Source organism: Sprattus sprattus (assembly GCF_963457725.1).
Source record: "Sprattus sprattus genome assembly, chromosome: 1".
NCBI classification, from domain to species: Eukaryota; Metazoa; Chordata; class Actinopteri; order Clupeiformes; family Clupeidae; genus Sprattus; species Sprattus sprattus.
In genome coordinates, this window is record NC_137920.1 from 78,123,811 (window position 1) to 78,148,451 (window position 24,641).

The 24,641-nt window shown below is 45.9% G+C and overlaps 1 protein-coding gene across 2 annotated transcripts; it reads right to left on the bottom strand.

Moving 5' to 3' along the window:
• Nucleotides 1-4,577: 4,577 nt before the first annotated feature.
• On the bottom strand, nucleotides 4,578-23,683 carry macroh2a1 (macroH2A.1 histone). Of its 2 annotated transcripts, none has more exons than XM_080856458.1 (9): nucleotides 23,598-23,683; nucleotides 21,706-21,900; nucleotides 20,579-20,685; nucleotides 19,391-19,588; nucleotides 17,671-17,778; nucleotides 14,822-14,921; nucleotides 9,651-9,740; nucleotides 6,473-6,647; nucleotides 4,578-5,415 (listed from the first exon to the last, which is right to left on the bottom strand). In XM_080856458.1, exons 2-9 carry the CDS (start codon nucleotides 21,875-21,877, stop codon nucleotides 5,250-5,252), a joined length of 1,116 nt encoding a protein of 371 aa, XP_080712584.1. In that variant the 5' UTR covers nucleotides 21,878-21,900; nucleotides 23,598-23,683; the 3' UTR covers nucleotides 4,578-5,249. The 2 variants fall into 2 exon arrangements, with proteins under 2 accessions (XP_080712584.1, XP_080712585.1); XM_080856459.1 differs by lacking the exon at nucleotides 14,822-14,921 and adding an exon at nucleotides 11,914-12,004 and having other exon boundaries at nucleotides 4,579-5,415.
• Between the last annotated feature and the right edge of the window lie 958 nt (nucleotides 23,684-24,641).

The window sequence follows — 24,641 nt, forward strand, 5'->3', positions numbered from 1 at the left end:
TTAAAGGATATTGCCAACTGCGCAATAAGGAGAGAGAGGGTTTTTTTGTGATCGCGCAGACTTTTTGACACAGGATGATGTATGTCTGATAAGCAGGTACCGCTTGCCGAGAGCGTTGTGCCCAGTGGTGTAGTCCAGGGTATACGCAGGTATACGGAGTATACCCACTTATTTTTCAGTCAGCATTGGATTAACCACTTCTCAAAACAGGGCGTTTATCATGTGCTGTATAGGCTGCCTTAAAATAAATAAAGAGTATACTCACTTCTCCAGGGACCACTACACCACTGGTTGTGCCGAAATGGCCAATCGTCTAGAGAGGCGCACCAGAGGCAACCAGGCCATACACGTTCAGGTATTGTCCGTTCTTGGATTCCTGGCTACAGGAACGTTCCGATGAGAAATTGGAGACCAGTCGAGCAATCCCCGTCATCATTAAGCAGAATTTTGCCCGATGTTCTTCGCAGTATACTATCCCATATGCCTGCAATTTATTACATTTCCATACAGTGCCCAGCAAAATGTGAAAGAGGATTTCCTGCGTAAAACAGGGTTCCCAATGTATTCTCATCCAGATTTCGCACGCTCAGAAAGCCTAGGAAGCCCACGTCAATACAGCACAGGTCGGTAGTGGAGCGCACCAAAGCCTTGGTGCTGCTGCCGCAGATGCGGCTTCAGTGCTGCTCGTGCCGCAGGTGCTGGTGCTTCGGAGACGTGTCAACTACATGTCAAATACTTTGGATGTGCTCTGTTTGTGCATTGATAATATGCTGATTAGATTAAATAGGGGCGTTTTGAGGGCGGTGATTTATAACCGAAGGATTGGCGTACACGTGTTTTTTGTGTGTACGTCTGTTTACTGTGGATCTCACTTACACTCATTTCAGGAAATGTCTTAGACGTTTACTGTCTGGTATAGCCTAAGTAAACATAGAGATTCACATCCGAACATCTTCTTCCCCTCTTCTTCCCACTGTGGTGAAGTGGATCATGCATCTGACCTGTCGAATCAATCAGAGGCCTTGGGCAAGCATTCCGGTGCATGTGCACGCCAGTGTATGTGCACACCAGTGTATGTGTAACACTAACCTGAAACTTTCGAAAAAAACACTGCCTTGGGCAGACACAAACACACACACACACACACACACACACACCCTCACTCACAGGTGAAGCTCACTGAGGAAGACTTCGGTTTGAACCTGAACAGAATAATCCAGTTGCATTACAAATCCAGGCACTGAACCCCTCAGACCCTGATTGACTTTTGTGGAATTTTGACTATGAAGCTGATGTCGGGACATAGGCGTCATTTGGGGCTGACAGGAGATTGACACAGACAGGAGATAGACACAGACAGAAGATAGACACAGACAGGACAGGAGATAGACACAGACAGGAGATAAACACGCAGACAGGAGGTACATATGTGTCCAGCGTGCAGCTATGGAGTGGAGCGCTGGTGGCGCAGTGGTAGTGTCCACGCTCCTCACCGCCAAGGTTACCGGTTCAAACCTCAGCACAGGAGAGAATGTGGAGAGGACCTGGTGGACTCAGAGGCCCTGAAGCAGGTGGGATGTCAGGATGGATTGCAAAGAGAAATACATGGGGGGGCCTATTTGGCCCCCCGAAACAATCTAGTAGAAAAGCAGAGGGTTATAGACTTTTTTCAGCTGAATGTTTATATAAAGATGTAAATGTGGCACATCCATGATATAATCTACTGAGTCAGCCTGCTTATTTGATTTGGAACAATCTTGGATTGAAAGTGAACTAAAACCGTGAAAGTTCATCACATCTACTTTGAACCCACGTGGACAACTGTCTTTCATCTTTCAGACAGGTCACACAGCTAGTGATGGGCCTCTATATAGAGTGGATGTGGTTCAGGTTAATTAAGGGATGTAGATGTTACAAACAGCAATCTTTTACCAGGAGTAAGGTTCGAACCCACGAGGACAATCGTCCATTGGATCTTAAGTCCAACGCCTTAACCACTCGGCCATCCTGGTACTGAAACCACATGGTGATTAACCTGGAGAGGTAAAAAGGTTGGACGTGGAATCTGTGCAGGTTTCTACCCAACATTTTGTAAATGAGGGCCCTAGTCTCCGCTGTGGGATGCTGCTGTGGTCTCTCCACTTGATCTATTGACACACACACACACACACACACACACACACTCTCTCTACATGCTGATGTAGTCTCTCCACCTGATCTACGTGCAGAAACCCTCTGCCTACACCTACCCACCCCCACCACACGGTCATGCATTAACTCCACTCCACTCATGAAACGTCTACACACTTTCTGCTAGCCTATTTTAATTATGTAAATAATTGCCACCATGGACATAGTTTTCTGTTTCATTTTTACCCTTGTAATAGTAAACTTGCAAGCGCTCTGCCTACCAACTTAGCTGTTCTTCAATAAGTCACTATGTGAATAAAACCCTGGAGGGATGAACTCCCTAAGGGCTCAGATACACATACGCGTTTTTGTAAAAACGGGACGCGAGCAAATGCGTTGATTCCTATGGTACGGCTCGTTTAAAGCGTGCGCCCCTTCTCCACCACGCGTTGCGTTTTTGAAGCGTTTTTTAGGTGCGCTTAAAAGTTGAACTATTCTCAACTTTCCAGCGCAAGGCAGGGAAGCGCACCGCTTCTGTTTTGGCCGCCGCACTTTGCCAAGGCGTTACTGAAGCGTTTCTGCCTGAAAAAAGACGCGTATGTGTATCTGAGCCCTAAGTGAGTGGTCTGAGTCAGCCCTCTGCTGGTCACATCCTGCAAGTGTTCTTGAGTGAGTGGTCTGAGTCAGCCTTGACTAGGGCGCCCTCTGCTGGTCACATCCTGCAAGTGTTCTTGAGTGAGTGGTCTGAGTCAGCCTTGACTAGGGCGCCCTCTGCTGGTCACATCCTGCAAGTGTTCTTGAGTGAGTGGTCTGAGTCAGCCTTGACTAGGGCGCCCTCTGCTGGGCACATCCTGCAAGTGATAATGCTGGCAAAAGCATGTTTTCCATTCAACTTCCAAGACCTCCATTGAAAAGCATGCATTTGTTTGCCAATGTAATAGGTTTAAATAGTTTTTTCAGGTAGTATTTAAATGTCCAATATTTCTAGAGGCCAGTCGATAAGTATATATAATAATATACACTAATGGAATGCGTTTAGCCATGGCTATTAACCGTCATAAAATACACGTATAGGCATATTTAGCCAGGTTAGATATTGTAAACTATTTTGCAGGATGTAGTCGGAAAATAATCCGCCAGCTTTCCCAAAGATTCAGTAGTAAGCGAGCAACCTGCTTTACACCCCAGTACCCTTCAACTCGCAGGAGATGATGAGCTGTTTGGAAAGGCAAAAGTTTTGTCTGACCACTATGACAGGGACATTGCGCCCACGTTTCCAGCGCAACTCCTATATAGTTCACCTCCTGCTTTTAAAGCAGAGATCTCTCAGCAGTCATGAGTGCAACAGATAGCAAAAGCTCAGATTGTTGATAACCACTCGGTTACATCAGCATTTGGCAAGGTGTGCACGACTCTGCTATTGTTTCTTACCGTACCTGTGGCTAGCTGGCTACTATGTGTTCCAATGGATTTTTGGTCTAAGCGTTAGCAATAACCTAACAATAATGGTCTAAGAGAGCTTTAGTTAAGACAAACAATACTCTGCAACATTCGTGACTACCCGAGTCAATGTAGACATTAAAAAAGTCGTGTAGATAGCTTAATTCACATACAATATTTCCCACTAACAGGCTCCCGAGACGCCGCCATCTTGGTACTATTTCAAATCTACCGTTAATTCAACTCAAGCGTTGGTTGATCATCCGTCCACCATCGTATAAAGCCCACCCTGACAATTTCATTGGTGAGATCGTTTTGCTTAAAACTGATATTGTCTCCCCAATCAAGCAGCGCCAGACCAAACTTCCCAGAACAAAAATGTTGTGGGCGGGGTTCGGGCTGGTATCCAGGCTAGTGTGCCATCAATGCAGATGTAAAATGTATATACATCCTTGTAAGTCGCTTTGGATAAAAGCGTCTGCTAAATGACTAAATGGAAATGGAAATGGAAATGCAACAACGGATCAACATGACCCACGTCAATAATATCCACCTAATGAGTAGTCTTGTGTAAGTGCAGAGTTTCCAGCTCTATTCTACATTTACATTTCATCATTTAGCAGACGCTTTTATCCAAAGCGACTTAGAAGTTGCTGTATACACATTATACATTTACACTGATGGCACGGTGCACATCAGGAGCAATTAGGGGGTCAGTGTCTTGCTCAAGGACACTTCAACAGTGAATCGAACTAGCACCCTTCTGATTACTAAACGACTTCTCTACCTCCTTTACCACTGTTGCCCATTCTATGTTTAGTTCATACAGAAGTCCTCCGGTGCTACGGTACCTTCATTACCATTGATCAGCCTTCAGTCACCAGGTGCTTTTCTTGTTTGCTAATCCAGCTCAAAGTACACTGTACTCACACGTGGAATAAGAACTGCAGTAAAGACAAGAGACGCCGTCACAACCCAGCACTTTACTCAACCCACCGACCATCAGAAGCTCTCCCTACCGCTCCCTCCACCTCATGAAGAATGAATGTTAATAAGGAAACAGTGTATAGCAACTGTTTTACAAAATAGGACACAGTGATGGCTTCAACGAACACACACACAATGAGGCCAAGTCTTTACCTAGAGTTTACATCACATATTGCACCGATCCGTTACCACATGCAGTTAGTCATCTCTCACAGTCCGGCTCCCCTCAGCTCTCTGACGGTTGCGGATTTATAAGATGCCTGAAAGTAGAATATCGGAAGTGACGTAGTGTTTCTAAGTGTCAGAATCAACTTTTTCTCAGGATTTTTCAGGGTTAGGGTTAGAGTATAAGGCTAAAAACTAGGTCTCGGTACCCCTACCAATGCCTGAAAAGTACGTTACAACCCCCTGTGTATGACGTCATGAGACGCCGATATTCTACTTTCAGGCATCTGATAAATCCGCAACCCTCTCTGACGGACAGCGCTAGATACCACACAACAGAACCAACAGCATTACAAAATCAAACAGAACAACAAGGAAAACAAGTCTTTCTGTAAAAAAAGGTTGCTTCTCACAAATTCTGTTTAGCAAAAAACTTCAATAAATCGTTTTTGTGTCATTTAAATAATTATAATTTGTATATCATTCAGAAAAGTGCAAACAAACTTAAAAAAAAAAAAAAAATGCCATCAGTTTCCCTCGAGCTTGGCCATCTCCTGCACGTAGATTCCTATGCTCTCACTGTCGAACAGGACGAAGTAGACGGTCTTGATGGAGGAGGACATGGTGGACACAAAGTAGCTGGAGATGGCTTTCAAGATGAGCTGTGCCGCCGTCTGCTTGGGAAACCCGTTCCTGGGAGAGACCAACAGAGTAACACGTTCACATTCACACTTAGGACAGCATTCACACTTAGGACAGCATTCACACTTAGGACAGCATTCACACTTAGAACAGCATTCACAACTCCTCACACTTAGGACAGCATTCACAACTCACACTAAGGACAGCAATCAGACTTAGGACAGCAATCACACTAAGGACAGCATTCACATTTAGGACAACATTCACACTTAGGACAACATTCACCCATAGGACAACATTCACACTTAGGACAGAAATCACACTTGGACAGCATTCACAACGCCAGATATTTACATTCAATTCAAAAGGGAAATGGACCAGGAATATTGGGCAGAATTACATGAATAAAGCTGGTTAATTATACGAGCGTTTGAGAGGTATTAACATTTCATATTAAAGAAGCATTCCGGATCAATTGCTATTCGCTAACGATATGCTAGCGGCTAAAACTAAGGGAATCTCTTTAAATGTGCTGACTTTGACATTGTGACAAACTAGTTACTCAACAACTGTCCTAACACAGTCAAAGCAAGTTGGCAAATAAGCTACTTACTAGTTCAGCAGATGGTAGAAAGCCGGGCAGCGTCAGGCAATCTTACATTTAGCAGTTATAAGCCTATGGACCCTGGTATGGCAATGGCACGGAGGCGATTCTCCATATTAAAAGTCATTGTAGCTCCCCAATTTTTTTCAAGCTGTTATTTTAAGGTAAACCTGCTTATCCTAACCCTAATCCTGAAGTATAATTGTTGCATACTGTTACTTTAAGGTAAAACTGCTGATCCTAACCCTAATCCTGAAGTATAATTGTTGCATACTGTTACTTTAAGGTAAAACTGCTGATCCTAACCCTAATCCTGAAGTATAATTGTTGCATACTGTTACTTTAAGGGAGTCTGTCTGTAAAGAAAAGGCCCTTCAGTACACAACAAGGGGTCATGCGCTGTTTTGGTCTGTTTCACACATACACCGGCCATAATTGAAACATGTACCTCATTCAGACACACACACACACACACACACACACACACACACACACACTACCAACCTGCCACTGCCGATGGAGGGGAAGGCGACAGACTTGAGCTTCTTCTCGTCAGCGAGGGCCAGGCAGTTCTTGACGGTCTTGTCCAGCAGCTCCTCGCAGCGGTCCGAGCCCCAGGAGGGGCTGTAGCAGTGGATGACAAACTTAGCAGGGAGACCAAAACCTGCCGTCATCACCGCTGCAACACAGAGAGAGAGAGGTGGAGGTAAGGAGGATGGACCAGGCACTGATAGGACCTGCCTCTAGTATGGACCAGACACTGATCAGCACTGACTCTAGTATGGACCAGACACTGACTCTAGTATGGACCAGACACTGACTCTAGTATGGACCAGGCACTGACTCTAGTATGGACCAGACACTGACTCTAGTATGGACCAGACACTGACTCTAGTATGGACCAGACACTGACTCTAGTATGGACCAGACACTGATCAGCACTGACTCTAGTATGGACCAGGCCCTGACTCTAGTATGGACCAGACACTGACTCTAGTATGGACCAGACACTGATCAGCACTGACTCTAGTATGGACCAGACACTGATCAGCACTGACTCTAGTATGGACCAGACACTGATCAGCACTGACTCTAGTATGGACCAGACACTGATCAGCACTGACTCTAGTATGGACCAGACACTGACTCTAGTATGGACCAGACACTGACTCTAGTATGGACCAGACACTGATCAGCACTGACTCTAGTATGGACCAGACACTGACTCTAGTATGGACCAGACACTGACTCTAGTATGGACCAGACACTGACTCTAGTATGGACCAGACACTGACTCTAGTATGGACCAGGCCCTGACTCTAGTATGGACCAGGCCCTGATCAGCACTGACTCTAGTATGGACCAGACACTGACTCTAGTATGGACCAGACACTGACTCTAGTATGGACCAGGCACTGACTCTAGTATGGACCAGACACTGACTCTAGTATGGACCAGACACTGACTCTAGTATGGACCAGACACTGACTCTAGTATGGACCAGACACTGACTCTAGTATGGACCAGACACTGATCAGCACTGACTCTAGTATGGACCAGACACTGACTCTAGTATGGACCAGACACTGACTCTAGTATGGACCAGACACTGATCAGCACTGACTCTAGTATGGACCAGACACTGACTCTAGTATGGACCAGACACTGACTCTAGTATGGACCAGACACTGATCAGCACTGACTCTAGTATGGACCAGACACTGATCAGCACTGACTCTAGTATGGACCAGGCCCTGATCAGCACTGACTCTAATATGGACCAGACACTGATCAGCACTGACTCTAGTATGGACCAGACACTGATCAGCACTGACTCTAGTATGGACCAGACACTGACTCTAGTATGGACCAGACACTGATCAGCACTGACTCTAGTATGGACCAGACACTGACTCTAGTATGGACCAGACACTGACTCTAGTATGGACCAGACACTGACTCTAGTATGGACCAGGCCCTGACTCTAGTATGGACCAGGCCCTGATCAGCACTGACTCTAATATGGACCAGACACTGATCAGCACTGACTCTAGTATGGACCAGACACTGACTCTAGTATGGACCAGACACTGATCAGCACTGACTCTAGTATGGACCAGGCCCTGACTCTAGTATGGACCAGACACTGACTCTAGTATGGACCAGGCCCTGATCAGCACTGACTCTAGTATGGACCAGACACTGACTCTAGTATGGACCAGACACTGACTCTAGTATGGACCAGGCACTGATCAGCACTGACTCTAGTATGGACCAGACACTGACTCTAGTATGGACCAGACACTGATCAGCACTGACTCTAGTATGGACCAGGCACTGACTCTAGTATGGACCAGACACTGACTCTAGTATGGACCAGACACTGATCAGCACTGACTCTAGTATGGACCAGACACTGATCAGCACTGACTCTAGTATGGACCAGACACTGATCAGCACTGACTCTAGTATGGACCAGGCACTGACTCTAGTATGGACCAGGCACTGACTCTAGTATGGACCAGACACTGATCAGCACTGACTCTAGTATGGACCAGACACTGATCAGCACTGACTCTAGTATGGACCAGACACTGATCAGCACTGACTCTAGTATGGACCAGGCCCTGATCAGCACTGACTCTAATATGGACCAGACACTGATCAGCACTGACTCTAGTATGGACCAGACACTGACTCTAGTATGGACCAGACACTGATCAGCACTGACTCTAGTATGGACCAGACACTGATCAGCACTGACTCTAGTATGGACCAGGCCCTGATCAGCACTGACTCTAATATGGACCAGACACTGACTCTAGTATGGACCAGACACTGACTCTAGTATGGACCAGACACTGATCAGCACTGACTCTAGTATGGACCAGACACTGATCAGCACTGACTCTAGTATGGACCAGACACTGACTCTAGTATGGACCAGACACTGATCAGCACTGACTCTAGTATGGACCAGGCACTGACTCTAGTATGGACCAGACACTGACTCTAGTATGGACCAGGCCCTGACTCTAGTATGGACCAGACACTGATCAGCACTGACTCTAGTATGGACCAGACACTGACTCTAGTATGGACCAGACACTGATCAGCACTGACTCTAGTATGGACCAGACACTGATCAGCACTGACTCTAGTATGGACCAGGCACTGATCAGCACTGACTCTAGTATGGACCAGGCCCTGACTCTAGTATGGACCAGGCACTGACTCTAGTATGGACCAGACACTGACTCTAGTATGGACCAGACACTGACTCTAGTATGGACCAGACACTGACTCTAGTATGGACCAGGCACTGACTCTTGTATGGACCAGACACTGACTCTAGTATGGACCAGGCCCTGACTCTAGTATGGACCAGACACTGACTCTAGTATGGACCAGACACTGACTCTAGTATGGACCAGACACTGATCAGCACTGACTTTAGTATGGACCCGACACTGATCAGCACTGACTCTAGTATGGACCAGGCCCTGACTCTAGTATGGACCCGACACTGATCAGCACTGACTCTAGTATGGACCAGACACTGACTCTAGTATGGACCAGACACTGACTCTAGTATGGACCAGACACTGACTCTAGTATGGACCAGACACTGGTAGAGGTGCAAGATCGACATTGTGAATGGTGGTGTGTTGCACTGCAGTACCTCCGGCCACATCCAGGGGGCCGTTCTTCTTCCGGATCTCAGCACACGCCTCAGACAGCTTCTTACCGCTCTTCTGTTCCAGGGCATTTCCTGAAGAGAGACACACACACCTCTGCCATGGATACGGGCTAACACGCACGCACACACACACACACACACACACACACACACACACACACACGCTTGTGCTCACACGGTGTGGCAGGTTCTGTGTCACCATGGCAACAAAGTGGCACAGAAGCACTGCAAAATGTGGTTATGGGAAAGGCTGTAGCTATGGGCGAACACACACACACACACACACACACACACACACACACACACACACACACACACGCGCCAACCAATCATCACACTAGGCACTGTTAGAATGTATCCACATTAATGGTCATCTTGCTCCTCAGGTTAATGTGATCCCATCTGGGAAGCCAAGGTGAGCCTGTAACGACTGGCAGACAGGGCTCCTCAGCATGGAACAGGTGTGTGTGAGTGTGTGTGTCTGTGTGTGTGTGTGTGTGTGTGTGTGTGTGTGTGAGGTGAGGTGTGTGTGTGTGTGAGTGTGTGTGTGTGGGGGGGGGGGGGGAGGTGTGTGTGTGTGAGTGTTTGTGTGTGTGGGGGGGGGTGAAGCACTGCTGAATAGGAGCTGATTTGGGGACAGGTCCAGTTCTGATTTGTCCTGAATCTAATGGATCTGAACCCAATGGGAGCCTCACGGTCAGCTGCTATTGGCTGCGCTGTGAACATGTGATGGTGAATAAAGGGCAGGCGTTCTTATGAACACCCTCGGGGGCCTCCCAACACCTTCCATCCTGAACGAGAATCTGCCTCGGCCACAACAGGGTAGATGCTACACATCCGCTAGCTACGCTAGCCATCTGCTACACTAGCTATCAACAGGGTAGATGCTACACATCCGCTAGCTACGCTAGCCACCTGCTACACTAGCTATCAACAGGGTAGATTCTACACATCCGCTAGCTAAGCTAGCCACCTGCTACACTAGCTATCAACAGGGTAGATGCTACACATCTCACTGCTGATTCGTCAACAGGGATAGGGCCTTTAGTTGTTTACTGTTGTTTGGTCAAATGTCCAATAATCAGTTGTGTAGTCAAGGGTATACGCAGGTATACGGAGTATACCCACTTATTTTTCAGTCAGCAATTTGTACACCCACTTCTGTGCTGTATGGGCAGCTTAAAAAAATAACAGTATACCCACTTCTCCAGGGACCACTACACCACTGCCAATAATAATAATGCCAATATACAGCATAATAAAAACATAAAGTTTGCTACACTTGTACGATTGTTATCATGTTTTCACGAATAGCCACATTTGAGTGGGATTCTGCTGCAAGTTCAGGCACATGAAGCGTGTTTTACATGCTGGGACACCACTGACTCTAGTATGGATCAGGCACCGACTCGAGGTTCATACGAGACGTTCCATGAAGCGTGTTTTACATGCTGGGACATATGCTGGGGCCTGACACCACTGACTCTAGTATGGATCAGGCACTGACTCTAGTATGGATCAGGCACCGACTCGAGGTTCATACGAGACGTTCCATGAAGCGTGTTTTACATGCTGGGACATATGCTGGGGCCTGACACCACTGACTCTAGTATGGATCAGCACTGACTCTAGTATGGATCAGGCACTGACTCGAGGTTCATACGAGTCGTTCCATGAAGCGTGTTTTCCATGCTGGGACACCACTGACTCTAGTATGGATCAGGCACTGATCAGCACTGACTCTAGTATGGATCAGGCACTGACTCGAGGTTCATACGAGTCGTTCCATGAAGCGTGTTTTCTAGAGACACGTGCTGGGGCCCGACACCACTGAGAGATGAGGAGAGATGTTATGAAGGAGGATGGATAAGCAGGTGACGCATGCAGGATAGGGGGTGTAGAACCACTACACTGTGGCAATACACCAGCACATGTTCTTCCCATTCATAAACATCCACTCCAGTGCAGAGATACAGAGACTGATTTACCTCATCTAGATTCTAGAACATGGATTACCAGGATTCTAGATTAGAAGGTCTGAGATTCCAGCGGAACATTGTTGAACAGGCACAGGACAGGCTCAGAGATAGCTGAACACTGAATACTCTTCCTGCAATACAGGCTTTGCTTTTGTTTGTGTGTTTGTTTGACTCTGAATAGCTGACGTTTGGAATGTTGGAGCAGCGTTTGGAACAGGAAGCAGATGCATTGTGGGGAAAGAGAGGTAAAGAGGCGGGGCATTTACCTACTTCCCCGCCAGTGTAGAGGCTGCCATTGGTGGGGTGGATTACAGCCTCACTGTCGATGGTGGCAATGTCAGCCTGAACAACTTGCAACTACAAACAACAACAACAACAACAAGAACAACAGGAACAACCATGGGCAAACAAACAAACAAACATGGCGTGGGTGAGAGTGGGTGGGAGAACAACAAGACAGATGAGAACAATATAAACAATACACAAAGGAAGGGAGGGAAGGGAAGGAGGGAAGGAGGGAGGGAGGGAGGGAGAGAGGGGGAATTCACCAAAAATGAGAAGAGAAAGAAGAGGAGGAAAGACCAGTGGAGAGAAAAATGCAAGAAAGAGGAATAAAAAAAGGAAGAGAAAGAGAGAGAACTGGAGGAAGAAAGGAGGAGAGAGAATATAAGAGATAGAAAGAAAGATGGAGAGAGCCAGGATCCTGAGGCCTGAGGTGTGTACAGGACACACACACACACACACACACAGACAAGGTCTGAGGTGTGTACAGGACACACACACACACACACACACACACGCACACACACACACACACACACACACAGACAAGGTCTGAGGTGTGTACAGGACACAGTTCCCTTTCATGAGTGTGAGAGCTTGATAGCATCTGAGAGAATCCTTGAAACACTTGGACCTTAGAAACACCTTCATATGACTCAACCTCCTCCTCCCAGCAGCAAGACCTGTGTGTGTGTGTGTGTGTGTGTGTGTCTGTGTGTGTGTGTGTGTCTGTGTGTCTGTGTGTGTGTGTCTGTGTATCTGTGTGTGTGTGTGTGTGTCTGTGTGTGTGTGTGTGTGTCTGGGTGTGTGTGTGTGTGTCTGGGTGTGTGTGTGTCTGTGCTCCAAACACACACAGTCAAACACATGGCTATGTATGCGTGTGTTTGCAGAAACATGAGGCCCATTTTAGCGGAACGGAGTCGAATATCGGCACACGTCGAATATCGGCACCATACCTCGTTGTCATGTTTACATTCACTCTCGTGATCAACTTCGGACACCAATGGAGAGAAACGTAATCTCCCACAAAAATATGGCATTTAAGCTTTACTTGTGGAAAAAATTAACTCTGTAGACCTAATTTAAGCTTGCGAAATAGTGTTTTTTTTATAGTGCACTTTTGCGTGTACCTAATAGTGTGGAACACTCAGTGGCGCGACGAATATTTCGTTTGGTCTTTAAGTTGTACCGTCGGATTAGTTCTCTCCAAGATGAAGTTTAACTGTCATTTTAAACTGTCATATAAAAAGCCAAAACAGATACCATGACATAATGTAAGTACGGATGCTCACAGAGATCAAATCCGATTACTCTGGTCGTTTAGACCCATGTCAATATGAAAGGCACTAGTTGAGAAATTGGACGGAAGAAGTTCGCCTTCCGTAGTTGCGTTTACAGTTTACCTAAAACAAAGTTGAATTAGATAAAATGTTTGTATTTCCACTAACAATAGTACAATTACAATACCCTTATATTGATGTCTTAATTTTTAATACATAACATACATAATCACGCCATGTTTGTTTTGTGCAGGTTTAAGTGAATAGACTAGCCTGACGATGTCATACTCATAATTCTAGTCAGAATATGAGTCTGAGACCGGACTATTGGGCTGTGATTATGGGGCGTGTTTCAACGAACCAGGAAAGAAAATTCCTCTTCGCTGAATTGGATACCTAGAACCAATCAGAGCAACGTAGTATTTCCATCTGATAGATTAAACTTTTACCTGATCCCGTAGGAAGGACGGCAAAAACATCTTTTCAATCGACAAATGCCTTGATCGCGTTTCTCTGTTCCTCTTTCAAAATGAATGCGCTGTCATATCTGTTGAGACGTTACTTAATTAGCACTCAAGGCTAGAAGCTACCATTCGTTTGAATGGTTTTTTTTTCTACGCGTTAGCATAACCTATCAATAATGCTCTAGAGTGCTTCAGTTAAGACCCATAATCCTGGGCAACACTCGTTTTGCGTATACACAACTAACCGAGTCAATGTAGACATATAAAAGTCGTGTAGATAGCTTAAATCATATAAAATATGTCCCACTAAGCTTCCGAGACGGCGCCATCTTTGTTCGATGTATACCGGTATTCTATCTAAATCTGTCCATCAACGTATAAAGCCCGCCCTTACAATTTGAATGGTCAGATCACTTTTCGGGGCCGTTTAAACCCTCCCAACTAACTCGACTCCAGACTGAATCTCCAGACCAAAAATTTTGTGGGCGGAGTTCAGGCTGGTATCCAGGCTATGAATAGACTGCACCTACAACTGAATCAGGTCAAAGCAAGCCCACAAAATACCCTAATTAAACTAAAATAACACTATTGAGATGAACGTTTTCTTGACAAAACATATTGTGACTAAGGCATTTGTACAGAAATTAAACCAGGATATGTCAAAGCAAGAGGAAAAGCATTTTATTATCACGAATTCAACGCGGTAAGTGGAACAAAGTGGGAGTGACGATATTCGACTCATTTAAAAACTTACTCGAAAACGTGTCACCGTAAACATTAACAGAAATATTTTTGAAATACGGTTTCTTACGGTGTTAAATGAGTCGTACAAGTTGAAAAGGACAAACATCTCTCTCGAAAACCGTTGGTTTGGGTAAGTTTACACCTAACGTTAATCTATAAATAGACATAGTATAGCGATTTCTTAACAAAGCGGCCGATATCCGGAATAGTTACGCTAACAGTCTTATTCACCCATGGGATTGTGTGATTTTCTGTGTGTTATCAGAAATCTAATTCATCCATGGGATTGTGTGATTTTACTGAATTCCTCCGTGAGAGGGGCAGGGGGTCAGAAGTCACAGGTCATAGGTCATGTTCAAGGATTCTCCAGGTTTTCCGGAGTCTCCCCCCGTTGCAGCGCTCACCTAGATCATCTTTAAGATCAATGTCAGCATTGGTGGGATTGATTACCCCCTCCACGTCAAAGCCCGCCATGTTACTGATCTCACTGTGAATGAGGTTCAGCTGAAAGACAACATGCCACAAGCAGGAGGAAGCACAGGTTAAGAAGGGAGAGAAGAACATGCACTCATACACACACACACACACACACACACACACACAGGTACTCACACACACACAGGTACTCACACACACATACCCACACACAGGTACTCACACACACACACACACGTACGTACACACACACACACACACACACGTATGTACGTACACACACACACATGTACACACACGTACGCTCACAGTCACGCAAGGAAAAGGGATTTGCAAATCAAAGTCAGATAAAATCAGATCTTCTTCAATCAAATCAGATCCCATGAAATGAGCCCAGAATGAATCAACCACAATCAACTGAAGCAAGCCCATCACCTGAGGTCGCCTGAGGTGAAACAGAGGTTAGCTCGTATAACAGCATGGCTGCATCACCAGATCCAAACACAAGAGTCCATTCTGACACCAGACCTGACAGACTATGAAGCGACTCCACATCCCTCTCCCAGTCAGCCCTCCTGTACCCTGCTCTGATGGACCTCTGAGGCTTCAGTCAGCAGCACTAGTGTGGTAACACCTGTCGGAGGAAGCGTGTTTGATGTGACTGCTACTCTAGCGACCAGCAACACTAGCCACCAGCTACACTAGCCACCAGCTACACTAGCCACCAGCTACACTAGCTACCAGCTGCACTAGCTACCAGCTACACTAGCGACCACTAGCTACCAGCTGCACTAGCTACCAGCTGCACTACCTACAAGCTACACTAGCTACCAGCTACACTAGCCACCAGCTACACTAGCTACCAGCTGCACTAGCTACCAGCTGCACTAGCTACCAGCTACACTAGCGACCAGTAGCTACCAGCTGCACTAGCTACAAGCTACACTAGCTACCTGCTACACTAGCCACCATCTACACTAGCTACCAGCTACACTAGCGACCACTAGCTACCATCTACACTAGCCACCAGCTACACTAGCTACCAGCTACACTAGCTACCAGCTGCACTAGCTACTAGCTACACTAGCGACCACTAGCTACCATCTACACTAGCCACCAGCTACACTAGCTACCAGCTACACTAGCTACCAGCTGCACTAGCTACTAGCTACACTAGCGACCACTAGCTACCAGCTACACTAGCTACCATCTACACTAGCCACCAGCTTCACTAGCTACCAGCTTCACTAGCCACCAGCTACACTAGCTACAAAAATGGCGTGGCATAAGGAGCACTGCCTCACTCTCTGATTAAACTGGGGAGCAGAAATGAAAAATAAAAACAGCCAAAGCAGCCAGCCGAAGCTATGGTAGTACTGAGTGTGTGTGTTGTGTGTTATCTGTGTGGTTGCTGTATGTTAGCTGTGTGTGTTTGTTGTATTTAAATTGTGTGTTTGCTGTATGTTAACTGTGTGGGTTTGTTGTATTTAATCTGTGTGTTTGCTGTATGTTAGCTGTGTGTTTGTTGTATGTTAGCTGTGTATGTTTGTTGTATGTTAGCTGTGTGTGTTTGTTGTATGTTAGTTGTGTGTGTTTGTTGTATGTTAGTTGTGTGTTTTTGTTGTTTGTTATCTGTGTGTGCATTCTCTGTATGTTAGCTGTGTGTTTTTTTGTTGTATGTTAGCTTTGTGTGATTGTTGTATGTAAGTTGTGTGTGTTTTTTGTATGTTATCTGTGTGTGTTTGTTGTTTGTTATCTGTGTGTGTTTGTTGTATGTTAGTTGTGTGTGTATTTGCTATATGTTAGCTGTGTGTGTATTCATTGTATGTTAGCTGTGTGTGATTGTTGTATGTTATCTGTGTGTGTTTGTTGTATGTTATCTGTGTGTGTTTGTTGTATGTTATCTGTGTGTTTGTTGTATGTTATCTGTGTGTGTTTGTTGTATGTTATCTGTGTGTGTATTCTCTGTTTGTTAGCTGTGTGTGTGCATAGACATCAAACTACAGCAGCACAGTTGGTTAGTCAGCCTGTGTGTTATTACTGTGTGCAGGGTCAAGGGTGTATTTCTGCATTCACACACAGCCATTCCTTTAAGGGGCGTTCTGAGTGTGTTGTGTGTGTGACTGGTTCTGGAATGAATGAGCTTGTCACTTGTCACTTGCTTTGTCTGTGCAAGGAGGGGTCCCCTTGTGGAGGGTGTGTTCGGTGTGGTATGTGTACCTTTTGTCCAGAAAGAGGCTCTTGGTGGAGAGGACGGTGTGTGTGTGTGTGTGTGTGTGTGTGTGTGTGTGTGTGTGTGTGTGTGTGTGTGTGTGTGTGTGTGTATTAGTGCGTGTATGTGTGTGTACCTTCTGTCCCAGAAACAGGCTCTTGGTGGAGAGGACGGTGTGTGTGTTTGTGTGTGTTTGTGTGTGTGTGTGTGTGTGTGTGTATTAGTGCATGTATGTGTGTGTACCTTCTGTCCCAGAAACAGGCTCTTGGTGGAGAGGACGGTGTGTGTGTGTGTGTGTGTGTGTGTGTGTGTTTGTGTGTGTGTGTGTGTGTGTGTATTAGTGCATGTATGTGTGTGTACCTTCTGTCCCAGAAACAGGCTCTTGGTGGAGAGGACGGTGTGTGTGTGTGTGTGTGTGTGTGTGTGTTTGTGTGTGTGTGTGTGTGTGTTTGTGTGTTTGTGTGTGTGTGTGTGTGTATTAGTGCATGTATGTGTGTGTACCTTCTGTCCCAGAAACAGGCTCTTGGTGGAGAGGACGGTGTCTCTGTGTGTGTGTGTGTGTGTGTGTGTGTGTGTGTGTGTGTGTGTGTGTGTGTGTGTGTGTACCTTCTGTCCCAGAAACAGGCTCTTGGTGGAGAGGACGGTGAAGCTCCCGGCCGGTGATCCCTCTGTGGTGCTGTCTGCACTGGCTGCCTTACTTACTGCAGTCTGCCTCTGTCTCACACACACACACACACACACACACACACACACACACACACACACACACACACACACACACACACACACACACACACACACACACACACAGTCGCACGCAAATGCATAAACACACACACAGAGTTTAGTGACAACATTACATCGGACACATACATACACACACACATGCACACATACACTGTATTTCCCTAAAACTATTTACTGCACTGTATATAAACCGCATTACAGTATTTTATGTAATTTTACAAAACAAACCTGTGTGTTGATCGCACCAGCTTATAACCTGCAGTTTATTCAACACTGCGGGTGTAAAACTAAATGCCACGTAGTTGTGGTGCGTGCGGTACTTACCATTAGAAGGTGTATAAAGTAGGGATAGGCATTTACAACACACACACACATTTGCATCTCAACATACTACACTCCCTCCCTGCACGCATTTGCATACACACTCACACACACACACTCACACACACGCTCACACACAATTATAGGCTACCTTTTTCCCACTCACAGTGAAAACCAGCGACCTATAAGCGTATATTAAGTGTTATGGTGTTGTGGGGGAGGGAGCTATTAGAGGATAGCCCCGTTGGTGTATGAATATTCTCCCAGGGTGTCTATGTGAAGCCATTTAACATCATCCACAAGTGGTTGTGATCACTTTGAACCCAAGACCCAATGCCTTTTATTGGGGAGCTAATTTTTAGAAATTAAACTTTGCAGCTAACATTGTCTTTCCTAGCTGCTATGGTTATCTGAAATGAAACCATTCACAGCTTAAGGGTGTGCAGCAAATGGTTTCTTGGTTGCTATGGTGGTCTAGTTGCTATGCTAGCTAACTGGCTAGCTAGCTAAAGAACATTTTAAATAACCTTAAACCGTTTAAATGGCAGAGTTCCATTTGCATGGAATAATAGGTAGTTATCAAGCTGATGTTACAGTCTCCTAAATTGTACTTATACAATTATAAAAGGAAAAGGTCTAAACCCTTAGGGTACCTGTGCAGCTTAATAGTAACACAATCTTACTAATCTTAATATTCACACATAAACATAAATTCGTATTAACACACGCTAGCAGCCGCCAACTGTTAAGATGGTTTTAGCGGCGCTAACTGGCATGAGACCGCGTGTGTTAAACATCTCTCACGAGTCACAGAGCTTCACGCCATGTAGCATTCAGTTCAAACCAGGGTGGGAATAAGCAACACCTCCCATGCTGTATCCCATGTTGTTTGTACCTAATGCATTGATGGGATTCGTATGAGTAAGAATGGGAGAGATTTACCTGGCGGGTTTACTGTGCGTGTTGATAACTTCCACTGGCAGCCCGGCGTACCATAGATATTTAGTAAATCAATTTATAATCCCCGGTTTATTGGGGGAGATTTTGGTATGCTTGTAAAGGCAGGCAGGAACGCCGGTACATGCCTCCTGACGTACATAAACTATCTGAGATAAATTATTATGGACAAATGACACGGGGCGTAAGCTGTCCCAGAGTTACTGCATGGGATCCCATATATGGGCGTCAGCCTCCACCTGCTGAACAGGAACAGGAAGAGGAACAGGAAGAGGAACCGGAACAGGAACAGGAACTCTACCTTTGATCTTGGCAGCCCCTTCTTCCCAGCCATTCTCTTGGCGGCTGCTGCTTTTTTGGCGGACATCTTGGATTTCCTGGTGGGGGGAGGGATGATGACTGCCTCCAGCTTGCCCTTTGACCCCCGCTTCTTGGCCAGCAGCTCTGGCTGGATGTTGGGCAACACCCCACCCGCTGCTATGGTAACGCCTTTCAGGAGCTGGGGAGAGAGGACATGGGAAGAACCGCAATATGAACGTGAGGAAAAATACATTTGTCTGTGAAATTATATTCATTATCAGCATTATATTATGTATTAGTGTGATATCATGCAAATTATATTAACTAACATTAGTCTGTGTGTGTGTGTGTGTGTGTGTGTGTGTGTGTGTGTGTGTGTGTGTGCATATTTATGAGTATATAGAGGAGGAGGGTGCTCAAAACAAACTAACTGCTGACTGCAGAGATACTTGATATATCTGATTCAACTGAACGACTCTGCAGTTTCAGTTGATCACAGCTGATGCTGAACATTAATTAGGGCAGTTTTAATCTCTGGCTGACTATTAACTACGTACTGTTCATTGATGGACTAAAGTAGCTTGTGCTTACAGCAAGTGTTTCGTCATATCTTAAATACATTACTCATTTGAATGACAGCCTACACTGAATATAAAATGAATTACTGGTTAGTAAATATGGCAGAAGGCACAGATAGATATTTTTCAAGAAGAGAGACAGGGAGAGCGGGAGAGAGGAATACAGGGAGAGAGCGAGAGAGACAGAGAGACAGGGAGAGAGAGAGAGAGACAGGGAGAGAGACAGGGGAGAGAGGGAGAGAGAGAGAGAGAGAGAGACAGGGAAAGAGAGAGAGAGGGAGAGAGACAGGGAGAGAGACAGGGGAGAGAGGGAGAGAGAGAGAGAGAGAGAGACAGGGAAAGAGAGAGAGAGGGAGAGAGACAGGGAGAGAGAGAGGGAGAGAGACAGGGAGAGAGGGAGAGAGAGAGAGACAGGGAGAGAGAGGGAGAGAGACAGGGGAGAGAGGGAGAGAGAGAGAGAGAGAGATACAGGGAGAGAGACAGAGAGAGAGAGGGAGAGAGAGGGAGAGAGACAGGGAGAGAGACAGGGAAAGAGAGAGAGAGGGAGAGAGAGAGGGAGAGAGACAGGGAGAGAGGGAGAGAGAGAGAGAGAGACAGAGACAGGGAGAGACCTGGTTGAGTTCCTCGTCGTTGGCGATGGCCAGTAGAATGTGGCGTGGGGTGACGCGCCCCTTCTTGTTGTCCCGCGCTGCATTTCCTGCTAGCTCAAGAATCTCAGCTGAGAGAGACAGACAGATGGGTAGACCAACAGACAGACAGACACACAGGCAGACAGACATACAGGCAGACAGACATACAGGCAGACAGACACACAGGCAGACAGACATACAGGCAGACAGACAGACAGACAGACAGACAGACAGACAGACAGACAGACAGACAGGCAGACACACACAGAGACAGATAGACAGACACACACACACACACACACACACACACAGACAGACACACAGACAGACACACAGACAGACACACAGACAGACAGGGTTAACTCTTGATGCATTATCGATGCAATGGTGCATTGTTCCACACTATTTGGGGTTCAACTGTCAGAGGGCATAAACTCAAACATATAAAGTCTGGCTGAGGACTGGGTATGGATCTCTCCCCCCCCCCCCCTGCCTAAGGCTGAGGACTGGGTATGGATCTCTCCCCCCCCCCCCCCCCTGCCTAAGGCTGAGGACTGGGTATGGATCTCTCCCCCCTGCTGAGGACTGGGTATGGATCTCTAAGGCTGAGGACTGGTTATGGATCTCTATCTCTCCCCCCTGCCTAAGGCTGAGGACTGGGTATGGATCTCTAAGGCTGAGGACTGGGTATGGATCTCTAAGGCTGAGGACTGGGTATGGGTCTCTCCCCCCTGCCTACTGGGTATGGATCTCTAAGGCTGAGGACTGGGTATGGATCTCTAAGGCTGAGGACTGGGTATGGATCTCTAAGGCTGAGGACTGGGTATGGATCTCTCCCCCCCTGCCTAAGCCATCCCTGAGACATCACACACACGCACACAGACACACACACACACACACACACACACACACACACACACAGGTGTGAGGTGCTCAAGCATTGTAGCCAGGTAAATGGTCCTATGCAATACTTAGCGAGGCTCTGTTTGATGTAGCACACACACACACTCCCCTGTGAGGTACTCGAACACGGCAGCCAAGTACTTGGGTAGGCTCTGTTTGATGTAGCACACAGAAACACACACACACACACACACACGCACACTCACCTGTGAGGTACTCGAGCACGGCAGCCAGGTAGACAGGTGCGCCCGCTCCTATGCGGTACTTGGGGAGGCTCCGTCTGATGTAGCGAAGCATGCGGCCCACGGGGAAGATGACCCCCGCCTTGCTGGAGCGCGACGTCTTCGTGGTCTTCTTCTTACCCCCCCGACTCGACATGCTGCCCCCACGAGTCTCAAGATCTGCCCCACAGAGAGCAAGAGACCCGTCAGACACCACACATGAGGGAAGGACAAAGACACACACACACACACACACACACACACACACACACACACACACCACACACACACACACACACACACACACACACACACACACACACGCACACACACACACACACACACACACACACACACACACACACGCACACACACACACACACACACACAGAAAAGAAAATGGCTCTCATACATATAACTAGCTCTTTAACTACTACGGTGATCTGTGTGTGATTATGTATGACTGTCTTTAGGTATAAAGACTACTACAGTGATCTGTGTTTGATTATGTATGACTGTCTTTAGGTATGAAGACTACTACAGTGTTCTGTGTTTGATTATGTATGACTGTCTTTAGGTATGAAGACTACTACTGTGATCTGTGTGTGATTATGTATGACTGTATTTAGGTATTAAAAGACTACTACGGTGATCTGTGTGTGATTATGTATGACTGTATTTAGGTATTAAAAGACTACTACAGTGATCTGTGTGTGATTATATATGACTGTCTTTAGGTATAAAAAGACTACTACGGTGATCTGTGTGTGATTATGTATGACTGTCTTTAGGTATGAAGCCGCTACCTTAACTTCAACATGCTAATGGTAATGATAAACTCTTTCAGGGTAAATTACTATTTCCACATGCTTGACCTCTGGAGTCTAGAGTCCACAGAACACCCTTCTGTCTGATCTGATGCAGCCAGACAGATTTCAGGAAGAAGAGAATGTTTGTTTTGCACAATACTGCAGCGTGTCTTTTCTATATCACACAGCCAACTGTAACTCAATACATGTGATCTACACGAGTCTACACAATGAACATTATGAACGTTCATGACATATTGTTTCCTTTCTGATGTTAAATAAACAGGCGACAACTTGGCTGGGGATAACAGGAGGCACCAGAGCAGGAAATAGGGGACAAGACGAGACATGTCTCTATTCAAAGATCATGATTTACTCAGAGATGCTTCGCTGGAGTAGTTTGTATGCTTAACCTTTTTTTGCTAGACGAATTTGGGGTTAAAGTACACGCCCTTATCACTGCCGTTTCTCTAAGACAGAAAATGTGCAAGACCTGTCATGAGATCCGTTCACAGTTTATGAGCGCTACCGCTACCTATGTCTTGCTGATGGGGATTCCCTCATTAGTTTATGTTACTGCAGTCCATTTTACATGTAATCTAGAATATGCATTCAGAAGACGTAATGAGTTAAAAGACAGGTAGTACGATGAATATCTGATTTTAATTCCTTAAATGTGCCATGAGAGGAGACTAACAGGCAAGAACGAAAGTGTGAGCACATAGTGTGTGCACATGTTGTTTGTCAACAGAAAAATAACATTAGCAACAAAGACAGATGTGTCAGTACATTTTAACAACCCAAACTTTGCGCCTATTCTTTTGTAAAGGTCTGTCCTTATGATTTACATCTGGTAAGTACTGCGTTGTTTAAAAACGGAAACTCCCAATTCAAACTGACAGTTAGCGTACTTAGCCACAGCACTGAAAGATATGGCCTAAATGTTTTCAGAAACAACGAAATATCTGCTGAGCATTCAATGACAGGTCTACAGAATCGTAAAGCGCGATCCAGGCTTCTCAGCTTCGCACTCAAGACATAAATATATTCAAATAAATGGCCACTTACAGGTCAGAGCTGGGCAATATGTCTACAGTCTCCGGACTCAAGTGCCTAGCCTACTGTAAACCGAACACTCGACCAGAACAAGCTCCCATAATCCACAGCGCTACAATGTTTTTGGTAGAGACAGAGCAGTCGGGCGACGTTGGGTAGGCTATGGCACTGCGCTGTTTGCTCCTCACAAAGTATGTGAACGGATCACCGTCTTTTGTGTCTTTCACTCTGCGCTTCTGCGTGGATGACAGCAGAGGACAGTGACAGCGTGCAATGCCTCACCACACTCAAGAGCACATGACTGATCTGGGGACTGCATTCACATCACCTCAGCAGTATGTGTCCGTAGGCAACTCTGACTGAATGACTGACGGACTCACCAGATAGCAAATGTCACTCTTTTTGAGTGGTAACCCTTAATTAATCAGAACAAATGGGGAAAAAAATGATCGCTTATGTATTCATTTAATGTAGGCTAAGCGGTAGCCTTTATAACCAGCTCTTGGTATGACTAAGAACCAAATCATCAAGGTGTTATTTCAGACTCATGAAAGCAAGGTAAAAAAAAAAAAAAAACCTTTGCATCAGTTCATATTCATTTTAGGCGCCCCTACTAGGGTAGCACGTCAGCAGTGAAGCACCACCATTGGCTCGAGAGGTGTAATGTCTCTCCTTGATTGGATGTCCATGCACCATGTCTCCGCGCGCAACAGATACAAATACAATCTTCTTTATAGCATTTTGTTCGATGGTGTTGAGTTTATGTTAGACTTCGATAGCTAATTAGCACTACATTATCTTTTCCTTTTCCGCCTTCATGTGCAATTACATTTGACTCTTTATCCTGCGCAACAGTCAGCCTAATTAGGCACGGTGTAATTTGATGGGAGTGTGTCTTGGTTGCTGGGTAGGACGGTAAGTAAGTATGCAGTAAGTATGTATCGCCACTAGATGTCACCAGTGAGACAGTGTAGCAGCGCTCATCTCTCTGCTTGAGATCACCTCAAGACGCCGTGTTAGAAAAACCTCTTGTGTTCGTGCGGTGCGATCCGTTTG